Consider the following 17,099-nt stretch of genomic DNA (forward strand, 5'->3'; position numbering starts at 1 on the left):
ATGTGATATATATATATATATATATATATATATATATCACATCTTCTTTATCCATTCATCTGTTGATGGACATCTAGGCTCTTTCCATAGTTTGGCTATTGTGAACATTGCTGCTATAAACATTGGGGTGCTATAAACATTCGGATCACTACATTTGTATCTTTGGGGTAAATACCCAGTAGTGCAATTGCTGGGTCATAGGGCAGCTCTATTTTCGACTTTTTGAGGAACCTTCCTACTGTTTTCCAGAGTGGCTGCACCAGCTTGCATTCCCACCAACAGCGTAGGAGGGTTCCCCTTTCTCCGCATCTTCGCCAACATCTGTCATTTCCTGACTTGTTGATTTTAGCCATTCTGACTGGTGTGAGGTGGTATCTCATTGAGGTTTTGATTTTGATTTCCCTGATGCCGAGCGATATTGAGCACTTTTTCATGTGTCTGTAGGCCATTTGGATGTCTTTGCAGAAATGTCTGTTCATGTCTTCTGCCCATTTCTTGATTGGATTATTTGTTCTTTGGGTGTTGATTTTGATAAGTTCTTTATAGATTTTGGATACTAGCCCTTTATCTGATATGTCATTTGCAAATATCTTCTCCCATTCTGTCGGTTGTCTTTTGGTTTTGTTGACTGTTTCCTTTGCTGTGCAAAAGCTTTTTATCTTGATGAAGTCCCAATAGTTAATTTTGCCCTTGCTTCCTTTGCCTTTGGTGATGTTTCTAGGAAGAAGTTGCTGCAGCTGAGGTCGAAGAGGTTGCTGCCTGTGTTCTCTAGGATTTTGATGGACTCCTGTTTCAACATTTAGGTCCTTCAACCATTTGGAGTCTATTTTTGTGTGTGGTGTAAGAAAATGGTCCAGTTTCATTCTTCTGCATGTGGCTGTCCAATTTTCCCAACACCACTTGTTAAAGAGACTTTTTTCCATTGGACATTCTTTCCTGCTTTGTCGAAGGTTAGTTGACCATAGAGTTGAGGGTCCAGTTCTGGGCTTCTATTCTGTTCCATTGATCTATGTATCTGTTTTTGTGCCAGTACCATACTGTCTTGATGATGACAGCTTTGTAATAGAGCTTGAAGTTCGGAATTGTGATGCCACCAGCTTTGCTTTTCTTTTTCAACATTCCTCTGGCTATTCAGGGTCTTTTCTGGTTCCATCCAAATTTTAGGATTATTTGTTCCATTTCTTTGAAAAAAGTTGGTGGTATTTTGATAGGGATTGCATTAAATGTGTAGATTGCTCTAGGTAGCATTGACATCTTCACAATATTTATTCTTCCAATCCATGAGCATGGAACATTTTTCCATTTCTTTGTGTCTTCCTCAATTTCTTTCATGAGTATTTTATAGTTTTCTGAGTACAGATTCTTTGCCTCTTTGGCTAGATTTATTCTAGGTATCAGGTTTTGGGTGCAATTGTAAATGGGATCGACTCCTTAATTTCTCTACTTCTGTCTTGTTACTGGTGTATAGAAATGCCACTGATTTCTGTGCCACTTTACTGAATTCCTGTATGATTTCTAGCAGTTTTGGGGTGGAGTCTTTTGGGTTTTCCACATAAAGTATCATATCATCTGCAAAAAGTGAGAATTTGACTTCTTTGCCAGTTTGGATGCCTTTTATTTCTTTTTGTTGTCTGATTGCTGTGGCTAGGACTTCTGGTACTATGTTGAATAGCAGTGGTGATAGTGGACATCCCTGACGTATTCCTTTCCATAGGGGGAAAGCTGTCAGTTTTTCCCCATTGAAAATGATACTCGCTGTGGGTTTTTCATAGATGGCTTTTATGATATTGAGGTATATACCCTCTATCCCTATACTCCGAAGAGTTTTGATCAAGAAAGGATGCTGTACTTTGTCAAATACTTTTTCTGCATCTTTTGAGAGGATCATATGGTTCTTGTTTTTTCTTTTATTAATGTATTGTATCACGTTGATTGTTTTGCGGATGTTGAACCAGTCTTGCAGCCCAGGGATAAATCCCACTTGGTCGTGGTGAATAATCCTTTTAATGTACTGTTGGATCCTATTGGCTAGTATTTTGGTGAGAATTTTTGCATCCATGTTCATCAGGGATATTGGTCTGTAATTCTTTTTGATGGGGTCTTTATCTGATTTGAGGATCAAGGTAATGCTGGCCTCATAAAATGAGTTTGGAAGTTTTCCTTTCATTTCTATTTTTTGGAACAGTTTCAGGAGAATAGGTATTAATTCTTTAAGTGTTTGGTAGAATTCCCCTGGGAAGCCATCTGGCCCTGGGCTCTTGTTTGTTGGGAGATTTTTGATGTCTACTTCAATTTCCTTAGTGGTTACAGGTCTGTTCAGGTTTTCTATTTCTTCCTGGTTCAGTTTGGTAGTTTATCCATCTCTAGGAATGCATCCATTTCTTCCAGATTATCTAATTTGCTGGCATATAGTTGCTCATAATATGTTCTTGTAATTGTATTTCTTTGGTGTTGGTTGTAATCTCTCCTCTTTCATTCATGATTTTACTTATTTGGGTCATTTCCCTTTTCTTTTTGATAAGTCTGGCCAGGGGTTTATCAATCTTAGTAATTCAGAGAACCGGCTCCTAGTTTCGTTGATCTGTTCTACTGTTCTTTTGGTTTCTATTTCACTGATTTCTGCTCTGATCTTTATTATTTCTCTTCTCCTGCTGGGTTTAGGCTTTATTTGCTGTTCTTTCTCCAGCTCCTTTAGGTGTAGGGTTAGGGTGTGTATTTGAGACCTTTCTTGTTTCTTGAGAAAGGCTTGTATTGCTATATACTTTCCTCTTAGGACTGTCTTTGCTGCATCCCAAAGATTTTGAACAGTTGTGTTTTCATTTTCATTGGTTTCCATGAATTTTTTTAATTCTTCTTTAATTTCCTGGTTGACCCATTCATTCTTTAGTAGGATGCTCTTTAGCCTCCATGTATTTGAGTTCTTTCCGACTTTCCTCTTGTGATTGAGTTCTAATTTGAAAGCACTGTGGTCCGAAAATATACAGGGAATGATCCCAGTCTTTTGGTACTGGTTGAGACCTGATTTGTGACCTAGGATGTGATCAATTCTGGAGAATGTTCCATGGGCACTAGAGAAGAATGTGTATTCTGTTGCTTTGGGATGGAATGTTCTGAATATATCTGTGAAGTCCATTTGATCTAGTGTGTCATTTAAAGTCTTTATTTCCTTGCTGATCTTTTGCTTAGATGATCTGTTCATTTCAGTGAGAGGGGTGTTCAAGTGTCCTACTATTATTGTATTGTTGTCAATGTGTTTCTTTGATTTTGTTATTAACTGGCTTATATAATTGGCTGCTCCCATGTTAGGGGCATAGATATTTACAATTGTTAGATCTTCTTGTTGGATAGACCCTTTACGTATGATATAGTATCTTTCCTCATCTCTTATTATAGTCTTTGGTTTAAAATCTAATTTGTCTAATACAAGGATTGCCATCCCAGCTTTCTTTTGATGTCCATTAGCATGGTATATGGTTTTCCACCCCCTCACTTTCAATCTGGAGGTGTCTTTGGGTCTAAAATGAGTCTCTTGCAGACAGCATATCGATGGGTCTTGCTTTTTTATCCAATCTGATACTCTTTGTCTTTTGATTGGGGCATTGAGCCCATTTACATTCAGGGTAACTATTGAAAGATAATGAATTTAGTGCCATTGTATTGCCTGTAAGGTGACTGTTACAATATATTGTCTCTATTCCTTTCTGGTCTATGTTACTTTTAGGCTCTCTCTTTGCTTAGAGGACCCCTTTCAATATTTCTTGTAGCGCTGGTTTTGTGTTTGCAAATTCCTTTAGGTTTTGTTTTTCCTGGAAGCTTTTTATCTCTCCTTCTATTTTCAGTGACAGCCTAGCTGAATATAGTATTCTTGGCTGCATATTTTTCCTATTTAGTGCTCTGAATATATCATGCCAGTCCTTTCTGGCCTGCCAGGTCTCTGTGGGTAGGTCTGTTGCCAATCTAATGTTTCTACCATTGTAGGTTACAGACCTCTTGTCCCAAGCTGCTTTCAGGATTTTCTCTTTGTCTCTGAGACTCGTAAGTTTTACTATTAGATGTCGGGGTGTTGACCTGTTCTTACTGATTTTGAAGGGGGTTCCTCTGTGCCTCCTGGATTTTGATGCCTGTTTCCTTCCCCAAATTAGGGAAGTTCTCTGCTATAATTTGCTCCAATATGTCTTCTACCCCTCTCTCTCTTTCTTCTTCTGGGATCCCAATTATTCTAGTATTGTTTCGTCTTATGGTATCAGTTATCTCTTTAATTCTGCCCTCGGGATCCAGTAGTTGTTTATCTCTCTTTTTCTCAGCTTCTTTATTTTCCATTGTTTGGTCTTCTGTATCACTAATTCTCTCTTCTGCCTCATTTATCCTAGCAGTTAGAGCCTCCATTTTTGATTGCACCTCATTAATAGCCTTTTTGATTTCCACTTGGTTAGATTTTAGTTCTTTTAGTTCTCCAGAAAAGGTTTCTCTAGTATCTTCCATGCTTTTTTTCAAGCCCAGCTAGTATCTTTATAATTGTCATTCTGAATTCTAGTTCTGACATCTTACTAATGTCCGTATTGATTAGGTCCCTGGCAGGCGGTACTTCCTCTTGTTCTTTTTTTTGAGGTTATTTTTTCCTTCTTGTCATTTTGTCCAGAGGAGAATAGATGAATGAGAGAACAAAATGCTAACAGGGTAACAATGACCCCAGAAAAATATACACTAAACAAATCAGAAGAGACCGTCCAGAAAGTGGTCACTTTTCTGTTCAGAGAGTTGCTGCTATTCTTTTCTTCGATCTCCTGTTGAGTTCACAGGTGTTCAGAATGGTTTGATACCTATCTAGCTGAATTCCTGGGACCAGACGAAATTTAGGTTTCTACTCCTCCGCCATCTTGCTCCTCCTCCGAAGGGCTATGGCCCGGCCTCCAGCGTGGAAAAAGCTCTTTCTTGATGTTATGGGACTGGGTGTTTTTTATATCCCCCACCCCTCAACTCCCTGAAACTTTATGTATGATTTTTATGATTGGGGGAGAAAGTGTAAAGATGCTCTTTGAACTCAAAACCACTAAATAGCCCTCACCCACTCATCCTGCCCTACGCCTTGAATAAGGGTGTTACAGAGTTAGGGCTGAGGGTGAGAAAGAGAGAAGAATGGTATAGTGTAGATCGATGTGACCTACAGGGACATCATGGAGTGAAGAACTGAGTGTTAGAGTCAAGAGTTAGGGACAACAGAAGGAAGAGAGTGGGAATAAATCCAAGGGGAATATAGTAAAGCAGCCCTGCAGGCTGGGTGCTTTGAAGAGGTGACATTGAGTTGAGAAATAAGGGATATGATTTCCCTAGTTTTTTATTTCCTTAATTTTTTAAAAATGTCATTTTCATGTACTATAAATGACCTAAATGTGGAAGTAAAGTTAGATTGTTTAAAATCAATATACTGGATTCAGTGCTACAGAAAATCTTGCTTCCTGGATTTGTAACTGTGATGCAGAAATGGTAGGGTTAGAATCAGTGGCTGAATCAAAGTGAGATACCCTTTAACATGTTCATGCTATAACATATATTTTGAGTCTGAGCTTTAGTTTTATTTATGTTCAGTTTTTATTATAGGCTAGTTAAAATAATTATTCAGTCTTTTAAGAAATCATACTGTTTTTGAAATTTAACTTAAAGAAATATATAATTTAAAAGCTTTGTTTAAGATGTTGATGATAAAGTTTAAAATTCAGATTCTTTCTCACTGTGGCCTCCAAGGCACTGCATGATATAGGACTCTTGTGTAGCTCTCTAAACTTGTCTTGTGCCCTCCTTCCCCCTTGCTTCACTTGGCTTGAGACACAGTGGCCTTTTTGTTCCTCAGACCATTTCCTCTTTGGGCTTTTTGCACTTAACTGTTCTCTCTGCCTGAACTGTTTTCCTAGGCTCTTTGCATTGATGCTTCTCCTGTAGTTCTCACCTCAGAGAGCTTCCCCTGCTGGCTGCTTTATCATATTCCCCTTTAATTTCCTTCATAGATAGAACTCACTCAAAGCTGAGATGATCTGTTTTATTCATTAGTTTATTTGAGAGTATGAAAATGTGAACCTCCTGAAGGCTCAGGCCTTAGTGATCTTGTTTGTGGTCATATCTCTGCTATGTAAGTGAACTGTCTAGCTACTAGTAAGTTGTTCAGTACTTTTGAATGAATGAATCAGTCAACAAAAGGAGAGAAGACCAAATTTAACTGGCTAATTCTGTGCTTCTTGATCTCTTTGTACGCTAGATCTTCCTCTAATTGACAGCCTGATTCGTGTCTTACAAAACATGGAACATTGTCAGAAGAAACCAGAGAACTCGGCAGATTCTAACATGGAAGAAACGAAAAAGTCTGACTTAATCCAAGATGATTTCCACTTGAAAATCTTAAAGGATATTTCATGTGAATTTCTTTCTAATATTTTTCAGGTTTTAACAAAGGTAGGAAAGAAGTATTGATGGTTTCTTCAGCAGAAGAAAGTATGGATTGCTTAATGCTCCAAACTTTATTATCGCTGTATTTTTTTAATATAAAAGTAGCATAAAGGGACACCTTGGTGACTCAGTTAAGTGTCTGCCTTCAGCTCAGGTCATGATCCTGGGGTCTTGTGATCGAGCCCTGCATCGGGTTCCCTGCTCAGCGGCAGTCTGCCTCTCCTTCTCCCTCTGCTGCTCCCCCTGCTTGTGCTTTCTTGCTCGCTCTTTCTCAAATAAATAAAATCTTTAAAACAAACAAATAAATAAAATAACTATATTACATAAATTTGGGGAAATAGAGAAAGAAAAAATTATTACTGTAACTTTATAATCTTAACGCAGCAACTGATATGGTTTGGTGTGTTTATATATGTGTTTTTCACATACTTAAAATCCAGTATATAGAATTTTATAGAGTGCTCTTTTCACTAAACATTATGTTATGAGCCTTTTTCCAGACTCTAAATTTACTGAAAGACATTTCACTGAGAACCAGTTTAATACCCAGTTTGTCAAAAAAATCAGTTTTCATAATTTACTGCAGACTTGTTTTAGGGGATATTCTTCCTGAATATGCTTGGAATTTTTAGCATATTCTTCCTTTGGGTGTACTTTCTATCCATGTATTTTAGAAAAAAATATAAATATAACTATGAAGAATATATGTACATTCATTGCATTTTTTTAAGAATATTTCTTAAAAGAAGTTTCTGTTATTCTGGTAATTTGTTTTTTTGGTCAACTATTCTGCTTTTCTAGATAGGGGTTATTACTTGAGCATAGATTTTTGGAAGTTAGCTTACTGGGCTTGGTATTGTACAAGTGAAGATGGCTGAGGCTTAATGGCTGCATATTGCCCAAATAGGTTTATGTGAAAATGTTGGCTTTATAGGATTCTTATTATCAGACATTACAATTTTTATATCAAGTAAAGTTCAGTAGGTGAGAAATTGTTCCTTATTTTGATTTGTATTTTTTATTAGTAAGATTGAACAGTCTTTCCATATATTTGTGGGCTTTTTTTCTTTTAGATTTTATTTATTGGAGAGAGAGAGAGAGCAGGAGTTGGGGAAGGGCAGAGGGAGAGGGAGAAGCAGACTCCCTGCTGAGCAGGAAGCCGGACATAGGGCTCAATCCCAGGACCCTGGGATCATGACCTGGACCGAAGGCAGACGTTTAACTGACTGAGCCACCCAGGCATCCCCCCATATATTTGTATATTATCTGTGTTTCCTACTTTATAAATTTATCTATTTTGATTATTTACATGAACTCTTTGGGCAATAATAATATATTTTGCATATTCATTGCATGTGTTTTTCCCATTGTTTGCTGTCATCTTTATGCGTGCTTTTTGTTTTTGGAGGAATGTTTATTTTTAAGTGACAGAAATATAGGAGGGTGGACTGAGAATAAACCAGGGATACGTCATGAAAATTCTTATGTGCCATACCTAATGGAATATGGATTTAATTTTGAGGACTGAGGGGCTACTGAAGGTTTTGTTTTAAGGATCAAGTGAGATGATCTGTTTAGAAAGATTACTCCAGAAGCAAGAGAGGATTAGAGAGAGTTGAGGCTGGAGGCCTGCAGACCAACCAACAGGCTCTTGTGGGTGGTAATAATCTTCAAGAGTAATCTGAAAAATAATAAGACCCCAAATAGTGGGAGGGTGGATGGAAAGAAGAGGAGGGATGAGAGAGATTTAGTAGAGTAGAATTAAACTCTTAGGAGGAGGGGTCAGCAGCAGCAGAGGAGGAGGAAAAATCTTGGCTGTATCTTAGGTTACTGCTTTGTGTAGCCGGGTAAGTGGGTGGCAATGCCCTTTCCTAAAATAAGGATTCCAGTGGAACAGTGTTTGGGTTACGTAAGGAGGAATGACGCTGGGCTCAGTTTGAGACATTTGAAATGCCCGTAGGATCAGTAGGGAATGACATATACTGATTTGTATTTATTAATCAAATAAAGCTTTAGAAATTTTCCTTTTTTATTTTTTAATTTTTTTAAAGATTTTATTTATTTATTTGACACAGACAGCAAGAGAGGGAACACAAGCAGGGGGAGTGGGAGAGGGAGAAGCAGGCCCCCCGCCGAGCAGGGAGCCCGATGCGGGGCTCGATCCCAGGACCCCGAGATCATGACCCGAGCCAAAGGCAGTCGCCCAACCAACTGAGCCACCCAGGCGCCCCCAAAATTTTCCTTTTTTAACATTAAGTCTTTGTTTGTTTGTTTTAGGAGACTGTGGCTCAGGGACTAAAAGAGGGCCAGTTAAGCAAACAGAAGTGTTCCTGTGCATTTGAAAACCTTCTTCCTTTTTATAGTCCGGTGGTGAGTATGAGTAAATGTATAGGGGGCTGAGTTTTATAGGATTGCTATATGTTTTTACATAAGTGCTTGATCTCTGAGCCCATTGTCAAAAAAGATCATGCATACAATTCACATGACTTGGTGCCTTCGTCAGATAGATGACTGCAGGGTAATTCATGGAACTAGCCTGAATAGTGGTTGTAATTTTAAGAGAAAGGCATCAACACTGAATTTATTGGACCTCTTACTGTTATAAAGTAAATAGCATATACATTAAGCAAAAATAAGATTCTTGGGTAGAAATGATCATTAGGTTTTTAATTCTTCAAATTCCATCACATTTGCTACCATTAGAAGCAATTTTATTTATTTATTTATTTTAAAGATTTTATTTATTTGTCAGAGAGATAGCACGCACACACAAGCAGGCGGAGCAGCAGAGAGAGAAGCAGACTCCCCGCTGAGCAGGGAGCCCGATGCGGGACTCGATCCCGGGACTCCAGGATCATGACCTGAGCCGAAGGCAGTTGCTTAACCAACTGAGCCACCCAGGCGCCCAGAAGCAATTTTAAAATAGGAACTTTTTTTAGGAAAATGAAGTGTGGAATGTGGGAGTGAGAGGCCATGTCAGCAAAGAGGAGGGTAATAAAACTCAGTAATGGATGCTAAAGGGGAAGCATTGGGAGTATAAATCATAGTTCAAGGGTAAAACTAAACGGTAAGGGCTAGTCACTTTGATGTTTCAGAGGACTACCTGGGAATGACTGTTGTTGTCATCTGGGGATCTGTCAACATTTCTTTTCTTTTGGACTCTTTAGAAACCATAGGTAGAACATTTTTATAGTAAACAACTGGTATCTTAAAATCACTTTTTCTTCTACTTATATTTATTTTCTTTTGTTTGACCCACAGATAGGAGACTTTCTCAAAATTCTACATGAAGTTGATAAAACTCTTGCTGATGACCTGGAGGAAAGATTCCCAAGTTTGAAGGCTCAGACTTAAAACACTGAATTGGAGTTTCCTCTGCCCAATAAATGAACTTTACTTTCTGCACTGACAGTTGAGATTGACATATAGGAGATGTTAGGTAAAGCCTATTGGACCCTCATTGTCTGGCATTACACCCATACATACCTTCTCCCTGCCCCAGTCTCCTCTCACTTTCATTTGGCATTGGAATCTGGAGTTTCCGCTGCTGTCATTCCACCCCCCCACACACACTTTTTTTTGTATGATTTTGTGTTAGTTGTCCTCTTTAGGTAAAGAAAACAAAAATACAAGCTTATTATTGAAGTTCTTTCTAGGTTGAGGACTTGGTAAGGATTTTCTTCATACCTCTTAATTTGATTTTTACGTGAGAATTTTGTATTTGTTTCCACTGCAAGCACATTCAGCTGCACTAGTAGAAAACCCTACTCCAAGAGCTTAATCCGATAGCTTTTATGTATCTAATGCAATAAGAAATCCAGGGGTGGGCAGTCTAGACCTGATTTGTTGACTCAGGGATCCTGATTCCTTTTACCACTCCATGTGGATGTGGTCTGCGTGTAGACCTTTGTGTTCATATTTATTGTCTTGTGGTTAAAGGGGCTGTAACATCTCTGGACCTTCCATCCACATTCAGGCAGGAAAAAGGAGAAAGAGGTAAAGGGGCTTTGTCATTGGAAGTCTTTACCTTCATATTTGTAAAGGACAGCCCTCACTGCCCAGACCTGTGCTGATGGCCATCTCTAACTGCAGCTATTTGAAATCAAGTCTTTTTTTTTTTTCTTTCTAGGGTCTATAAGAGAGAAAGGCACAAAGAGAAGGGAGTTGTGAAAGGCTTTTTGATAGTCTGTGATGTTTGCTACAGTATGCAAGCACATCTTAGCCTTTTGTGATTATTGTGTCGATGGTATGCCAGATTGTCAGTAACATCTCAAAAGCAGTTTTTAGTTTAGCTTTGTTACAGTTTAATTTTTTTTTACCGTTGTAAGTATGAAGATATGAAGATAGAAATGTCACATTTTGATGAAAGCACATTAGCAAATTCTCTATTTTCAGCGTAATTCCAGTGGTTGAATTTCAGAAAATGATTTGAGTGAATTCAGATTTTTTAAAATTAAGATGGAGGGAGTTTAAGAACTTCAGACTCTATATGCAAACTGCTATACGTGATTTCCCTCACATATACTTTTATCCTTCTGTATAGTGCTTCAGAATGAGATCTGTGCAGAGAGTCAGCCAGGTGTTCTTAGGGAAGCGGTTTGCATTATTTAGTTACTAAAAGGAGAGTTTTTAATAGATTTTAAGAAAATAGCAGTTACGAATAACAAAGCTAGCTTTTTACCAGTCTTCAAGTAGTCTTCTGGGTTATTTACGCCGATGTGACTGTTAATCTAGTTTTGTTTGTGGGATGAGGTGAACTTCGGATCCTCTTACTCTATCTTTCCAGCCTCCTTCTTTCCTTAAAAAGCAAAGCCAGCTTCTTAAACCCCTCTTCTGGCATACAGCCCCTTCTCAATTTGTTGTAGAATGTTTCTAGCTTTAAAGCATTGGTCTTGGGCGCCTGGGTGGCTCAGTCGGTTCAGCGACTGCCTTCGGCTCAGGTCATGATCCCGGAGTCCTGGGATCGAGTCCCGCATCGGGCTCCCTGCTCAGCGGAGAGCCTGCTTCTCCCTCTGACCCTCCCCCCTCTCATGTGCTCTCTCTCTCATTCTCACGCTCTCAAATAAATAAATCTTTAAAAAAAAAATAAAAAAAGTAAAGCATTGGTCTTGTCTCACATTTTGTATTTTGTCCTTAAGTGACTTTTGCTGATACAACAGAGGATGTAGCATTACTGAGAAGAGATATACAATTTCCAGTTTGGAGGTAGTTTTATTGTTGAAAATGTTCCCAAATTGAACTATAAAGTTAAAATCTTACTGTTAACTCTGATTAGTAGGTTTACGCTGTATGTTTTCATGTCTTCCATGCTGACTGTATCCGAGGCTGAATGTGACTGTATTTAACATGAGATCTCAAAGGCACTACTGATAAAGTCACTCTTGCCTGTGTAAGCAAACTAATGTGAGTTTGCTCCTTGGTGAGTTACAGATTGAGACTATACCAGGTGGAGCTGTCACACAAAGTAATCTTTCTTTGCAGCAAATGAGATCATGGAGAATAACTTCCAAAGCTGTGATCCCTGAGCAGGGGTAAAGGAGCTCTTTTTATTTAGGATTTGAGAGAATATTCAGAAGGAGACCTTTATCATTGCAAGCACAGGCAGGTATAAGGTCACACATGTGCAGACTTAGAAATTATGCATATACAGGCATCGTGTGTTATGTGAGCAAACTTGTGGTCCTTCTGGAGCAGAGATCTTAACAGTATGATGAGGCAGAGGTAACTGTTAGACACTTTATGGCCCATCTGCACAGGTGTTGGCTTGGTGGTTGAGCCCAAACTGGCTGCCCGGAGCTCATTTCTCCTTCTGTTGTTAGTTTCTAACAGATAAAACCACCAGTTCCTATAGGGTGAGCTCAGTGGATCTGCCAGTGACACCTGCTAGCCAGTGCTAAGAATTCCATTTTATCTCTTGAAGTTTAAGGTGAAAGGTACAAATAACCCTGTAAGAGTAATACTCCCGAGTTATTAGTCATGTTTACTTCAGTGCATATGAATTTCACATTTTGTTTTAGAAGGAGCACATTTTAAAAGGGAAGCCGAAGGCCCCTGGGTGTCTGAGGGAAAGAGTGCTACTCAAAGTGGGTAAGTCACCAAGGGAGAAAAAGGGTATACCTGAGAAGGCTAGGGATGTCCGGGTTATTTTCTGTTTCCCATTTCTGCCTTGGACCTGCCCTGTTACTTGTTACTAATTGCTCTTGTAACATTATGAGGTAGTGTATATTTTCATATTTTGATATGTTTGAAAACTTCCTAAATCTATAAATTATAATAGTTTTTTAAAGGAATAAGATATGAGCAATGCTAAATCTTTTTTAATGCTATACAGTCTGATGAATCACCCCCAAAATTTAGGGCTTGCATTAATGACAGTGATATTTTGAAATGGTGCTTTCTCCAGGAGCCTAAATATGAAATTTGGAATTATATGTACAAATGAAATTCAAACTTTTCCTCTACTTTGTTTCAGAGGAGGGGAAACGTACAAAATGAACTTGGGTTAACATTTGTTAAATGTGTTCTATTTCTAATTAAATTTGAGTTTGATTTTTGAAGTATCTAAACCACTTAAGACCAGGGGCACCTGGGTGGCTCAGTCATTAAGCATCTGCCTTCGGCTCAGTTCATGATCCCAGCGTCCTGGGATCAAGCCCTGCATCAGGTTCCCTGCTCGGCAGGAAGCCTGCTTCTCCCTCTCGCACTCCCCCTGCTTGTGTTCCCTCTTGCTGTGTCTCTCTCTGTCAAATAAATAAATAAAATCTTAAAAAAAAAAAAATGTTTAAACCACTTAAGACGGAACACATAGGACATATTCTCCCACGGCCCCTCCCCCCGTGGTCTGCACAGAGGTACGGATGGAAGAGGCCATGCCACCTGTAGCAGACTTGATCGTTGTTCTCAGGTCTTCACCTCTGGGTACCCATTCTCACGCCATGGCTTCTCAGCGGGTAGAGTATACTCCTCTATTCCTTGACTTTGAGCTTGGCCACGTCACTTTGCTTTGGCCAATAGAATGTTGTTTTTCTTTTTTCACTTGTTTAAATATATATTTAATTCCATATTAAATACCTAATTACTTGTGCTAAATAACAATCAAGAAAAGGAAGAGGACTGATGTACATCTGTAATCTATAACTGTATACACACGTACATATGTGTAGACACAGAAGAAACCCGACCCCAAACATAAGTCAGTTAAAAGCAATTTGAATTTTTCATTCTTCACTCATTTTGGTTAATGAAGGTTTTACTTTAATATACATGAGTGTATAGGTGTGTGTGTGTGTGTGTGTGTGTGTGTGTGTGTGTGTGTGTCTGATGTTTTGATACAGTACTCTGTTAAGGGTCTACGCCTATGCTGTTATCAAGTGCAGTATCCTCTAGACACATGGCTACTGAACGTTTGAAATGTGACTAGTCCAAATTGAGATAAATGTAAAATACATATTGGACTTTAGGAAAAGTAATAAGAAAAAAATTAATATAATATTTTTCATCAGTGTTTCATATGGATTACATGTTAGATGATAATATTTTGGATATATTCAGTTAAATACATTATTAAATTTAATTAGATCTTTTCTTGCTACCTTTTTAAATGTGACTACTAGAAAGTTTAAATTATAGGGATTTAAACTTTATTTTTTTAATTTTTCTGAATTATTTTTGCTTTTTTATTTGCTGACAGATTTTTTTTTATTAACACTAGTAATGTATGAACACCATTTTGATGTTTTAAAATCCTAACAATACAGGAAAGACCAAAATCCTTTTTCTCTACCCTCTCTAAAATTCCTAGCCCCTCTTTATGTATTTATATAATGGCCAATAGAATGTTAATGGAGCTGATATAAGCAGAGTACTTGAATGTACCATTCTTTTTTAAGGCTTAATAATATTCCTTTGTATGTATATACCTCCTTTTCTTCACCTGTTTGTCGGTGGACATTTAGGTTTGACCCCTGTCTTGGCTTTGTGAATAATGCTTCCATGAACATGGGAGTGCAATCTCTTTGAGATCCTGATTTCAGTTACTTTCGATATATACTCAGAAGTAAGACTGGATCAATGGTAGTTTTATTTTTTTAAAGATTTATTTATTTATTTTAGAGAGCGAACGTGCACACTAGTGGGAGGGGCAGAGGGAAAGGGAAAGAGAATCCTGGTGCAGGGCTCAATCTCACGACCCTGAGATCACTATCAGCCTAAACCCAAGAGTTGGACGCTTAACTGACTGTGACACCCTATTTTTTTTTTTTTGAGAAACTCCATAATATTTCCATAGTGGCTGCACCAGTTTACATTCACAGTAACTGTACACAGGTGTTCCCTTTTCTGCATATCTTCGTCAATACTTGTTATCTTTGTTTTAATAATAGCCATCCTATAACTGGTATGAAGTGAAGTGATACCTCATTTTGGTTTTGATTTGCATTTCCCTGGTGATTAGTGATGTTGAGCACCTTTTCATATACCTGTTGGCCATTTGTATGTCTTTGGAGAAATGTCTATTCAGTTCCTTGCCTAAATTTTTATTCAAGTTCTTTGGGTTTTTTGCTCTTGAGTTGAAGTTCCCTATATATTTGGATATTAACTCTTTTATCAGATACATGTTTTGGAAATATTTTCTTACATCCTATAGGTTGCCTTTTCGTTTTGTTGTTTCCTTTGTTATGCAGAAGCTTTTAGTTTGCTGTAGTCCCACTTGCCTAGTTTTGCTTCTGTTGCCTGTGTTCTTGGTGTCTTTTCAAGAAGTGATTGTTAAGACCAATGTCAAGAGGCTTTTCCCCTGTTTTCTTTGTGGAGTCTTACCATTTCGGGTCTTACGTTTACATTTTTATCCATTTTGAGTTAATTTTTATGTATAGTGTTAAGATAAAGGTCCAGTTTCCCTCCTTTTTGTGGATATCCAGTTTTCCCCAACACAATTTATTGAAGAGACCGTCCTTTCCCCATGGTGTATTCTTGGCACCACTGTTGACATTAGTTGACTGTGTATGTGTGGGTATATTTCTGGGCTCTCTCTTTGGTTCCATTGGTCTGTGTGTCTGTTTTAAAACAATTCCATTTTTAATAGCATCAAAAAAATAAAACATTTAGGAATAAGCTTAATCAAGGAGATGAAAGACTTGTACACTGAAAACTATGAAACACACACAAAAAATTAGGCAGACATGACTAAGTAGAAAGACATCCCATGATCATGAATTGGAAGAATTAATATTGTTAAAATGTTCATACTACCCAAAGTAATCTATAGATTCAATGCAATCCCTATTAAAATCCTAGTGGGCATTTTTTTTCCCACAGAAATAGAAAAAAAAAATCCTAAAATTCAGGTGGAACCATAAAAGAGTCCAAATAGCCAAAGCAATTTTGAGCAAAAGGTGCAAACCTGGAAGCACCACTCTTCATGATTTCAAAATACATTATAAAACTTTTTAGGGTTTCATGAATGAGATCTGAAAAGTCTCAAGAATCTGAAAATTCTACAACTACATTTATTTTTCACTAGAGATAAATTAAGTGAAGATACACCAGACTTGATACTTCACTGCAGATATGGTTTGTACTAGAACATCGAGAGCTCTTTAGCTACAGCCCTACTATATACCTTTTGCTGCCTCTAAATACCTTTCCTTATGAAATGGTTTTAAATTTACCTTGGAAATACCAGCTTTCTGTGCTCTACTGCTAAGGCTACAGCATATATTCATAAAAACTTTTCTGCTCACTAGGACACCTCGTTAATTATATATTGGGCTTATATCAATATTGGGCTTGTTGACATGCGGGCTGTTTAGGAGTTGAAGCCTTACTCAGACCATCTGCCAATCCCTGCCCATTGGAAATGCTTTTCCCTATTACTGTAATGAAATCACTAAAATCATTTCCTGTTCCTGGTCCTTGTTCAGATCTTCTATCTATTGTCAATAAGAGGATATTAAAATACTCAGGAAAGTCCACATATCCTTTTCATCCTGGTCTACAGTGTAGCACATGGCTTTGTGTTGTAGTGCTGGAAATAATAAATAATGACGTCAAGCCTATTGTAATAAAAAAAGGGCTGCTTATTAAAACTCTTTCTCCAGCTGGTTTTCCTTTGACATCATGGAATCTGTTTATAATGACTTTTATGGGCTTTCCCTCTTACCGTTCAGGGTTTATGTGATTACATGAGAAATTGAAACGTTTTGGGAACAGTCCCTTCATAAAACTGAGTTTCCTGCTCAGTCAGGCCTATTGTACATGCAGATTACAACAATGGGACAGTGGGAAGGGAGGATGAAGAGACTTTTTTTTTTTAAAGATTTTATTTATTTATTTGACAGAGACACGGTGAGAGAGGGAACACAAGCAGAGGGAGTGGGAGAGGGAGAAGCAGGCTTCCCGCGGAGCAGGGAGCCCAATGTGGGACTCGATCCCAGGACCCTGGGATCATGACCTGAGCCGAAGGCAGACGCTTAACGACTGAGCCACCCAGGCGCCCCTGAAGAGACTTTCTTATTCTCCAGAGGAGTTTGACTTCCTGAAGTATGGGCTTGCTTCCAGGAAGGAGTGTACATTAAAATCATGGTGGGTGGGTGAATGGGGGAATGTATATTTATTACAGTCTATAATTCAAGAAAATGCATGTATGTGGCTTTATTATAAGTCAC

At 38.2% G+C, this 17,099-nt stretch overlaps 1 protein-coding gene across 1 annotated transcript in view; it reads left to right on the forward strand.

The window, feature by feature from the left end:
* Window positions 1-13,037, forward strand: part of SAAL1 (serum amyloid A like 1) — a 34,301-nt gene extending 21,264 nt beyond the window's left edge. Inside the window, exons 10-12 of the mRNA XM_073882870.1 lie at window positions 6,248-6,444; window positions 8,716-8,808; window positions 9,700-13,037. Of these exons, the coding sequence (XP_073738971.1) occupies window positions 6,248-6,444; window positions 8,716-8,808; window positions 9,700-9,792 (383 nt within the window). The 3' untranslated portion in view covers window positions 9,793-13,037. The remainder of the gene's footprint in view (window positions 1-6,247; window positions 6,445-8,715; window positions 8,809-9,699) is intronic.
* Window positions 13,038-17,099: the final 4,062 nt, after the last annotated feature.

This window comes from Callorhinus ursinus, unplaced genomic scaffold, assembly GCF_003265705.2.
Source record: "Callorhinus ursinus isolate GAN/ISIS: 27379988/994484 unplaced genomic scaffold, GSC_fseal_2.0 scaffold49, whole genome shotgun sequence".
Classification (NCBI taxonomy): domain Eukaryota; kingdom Metazoa; phylum Chordata; class Mammalia; order Carnivora; family Otariidae; genus Callorhinus; species Callorhinus ursinus.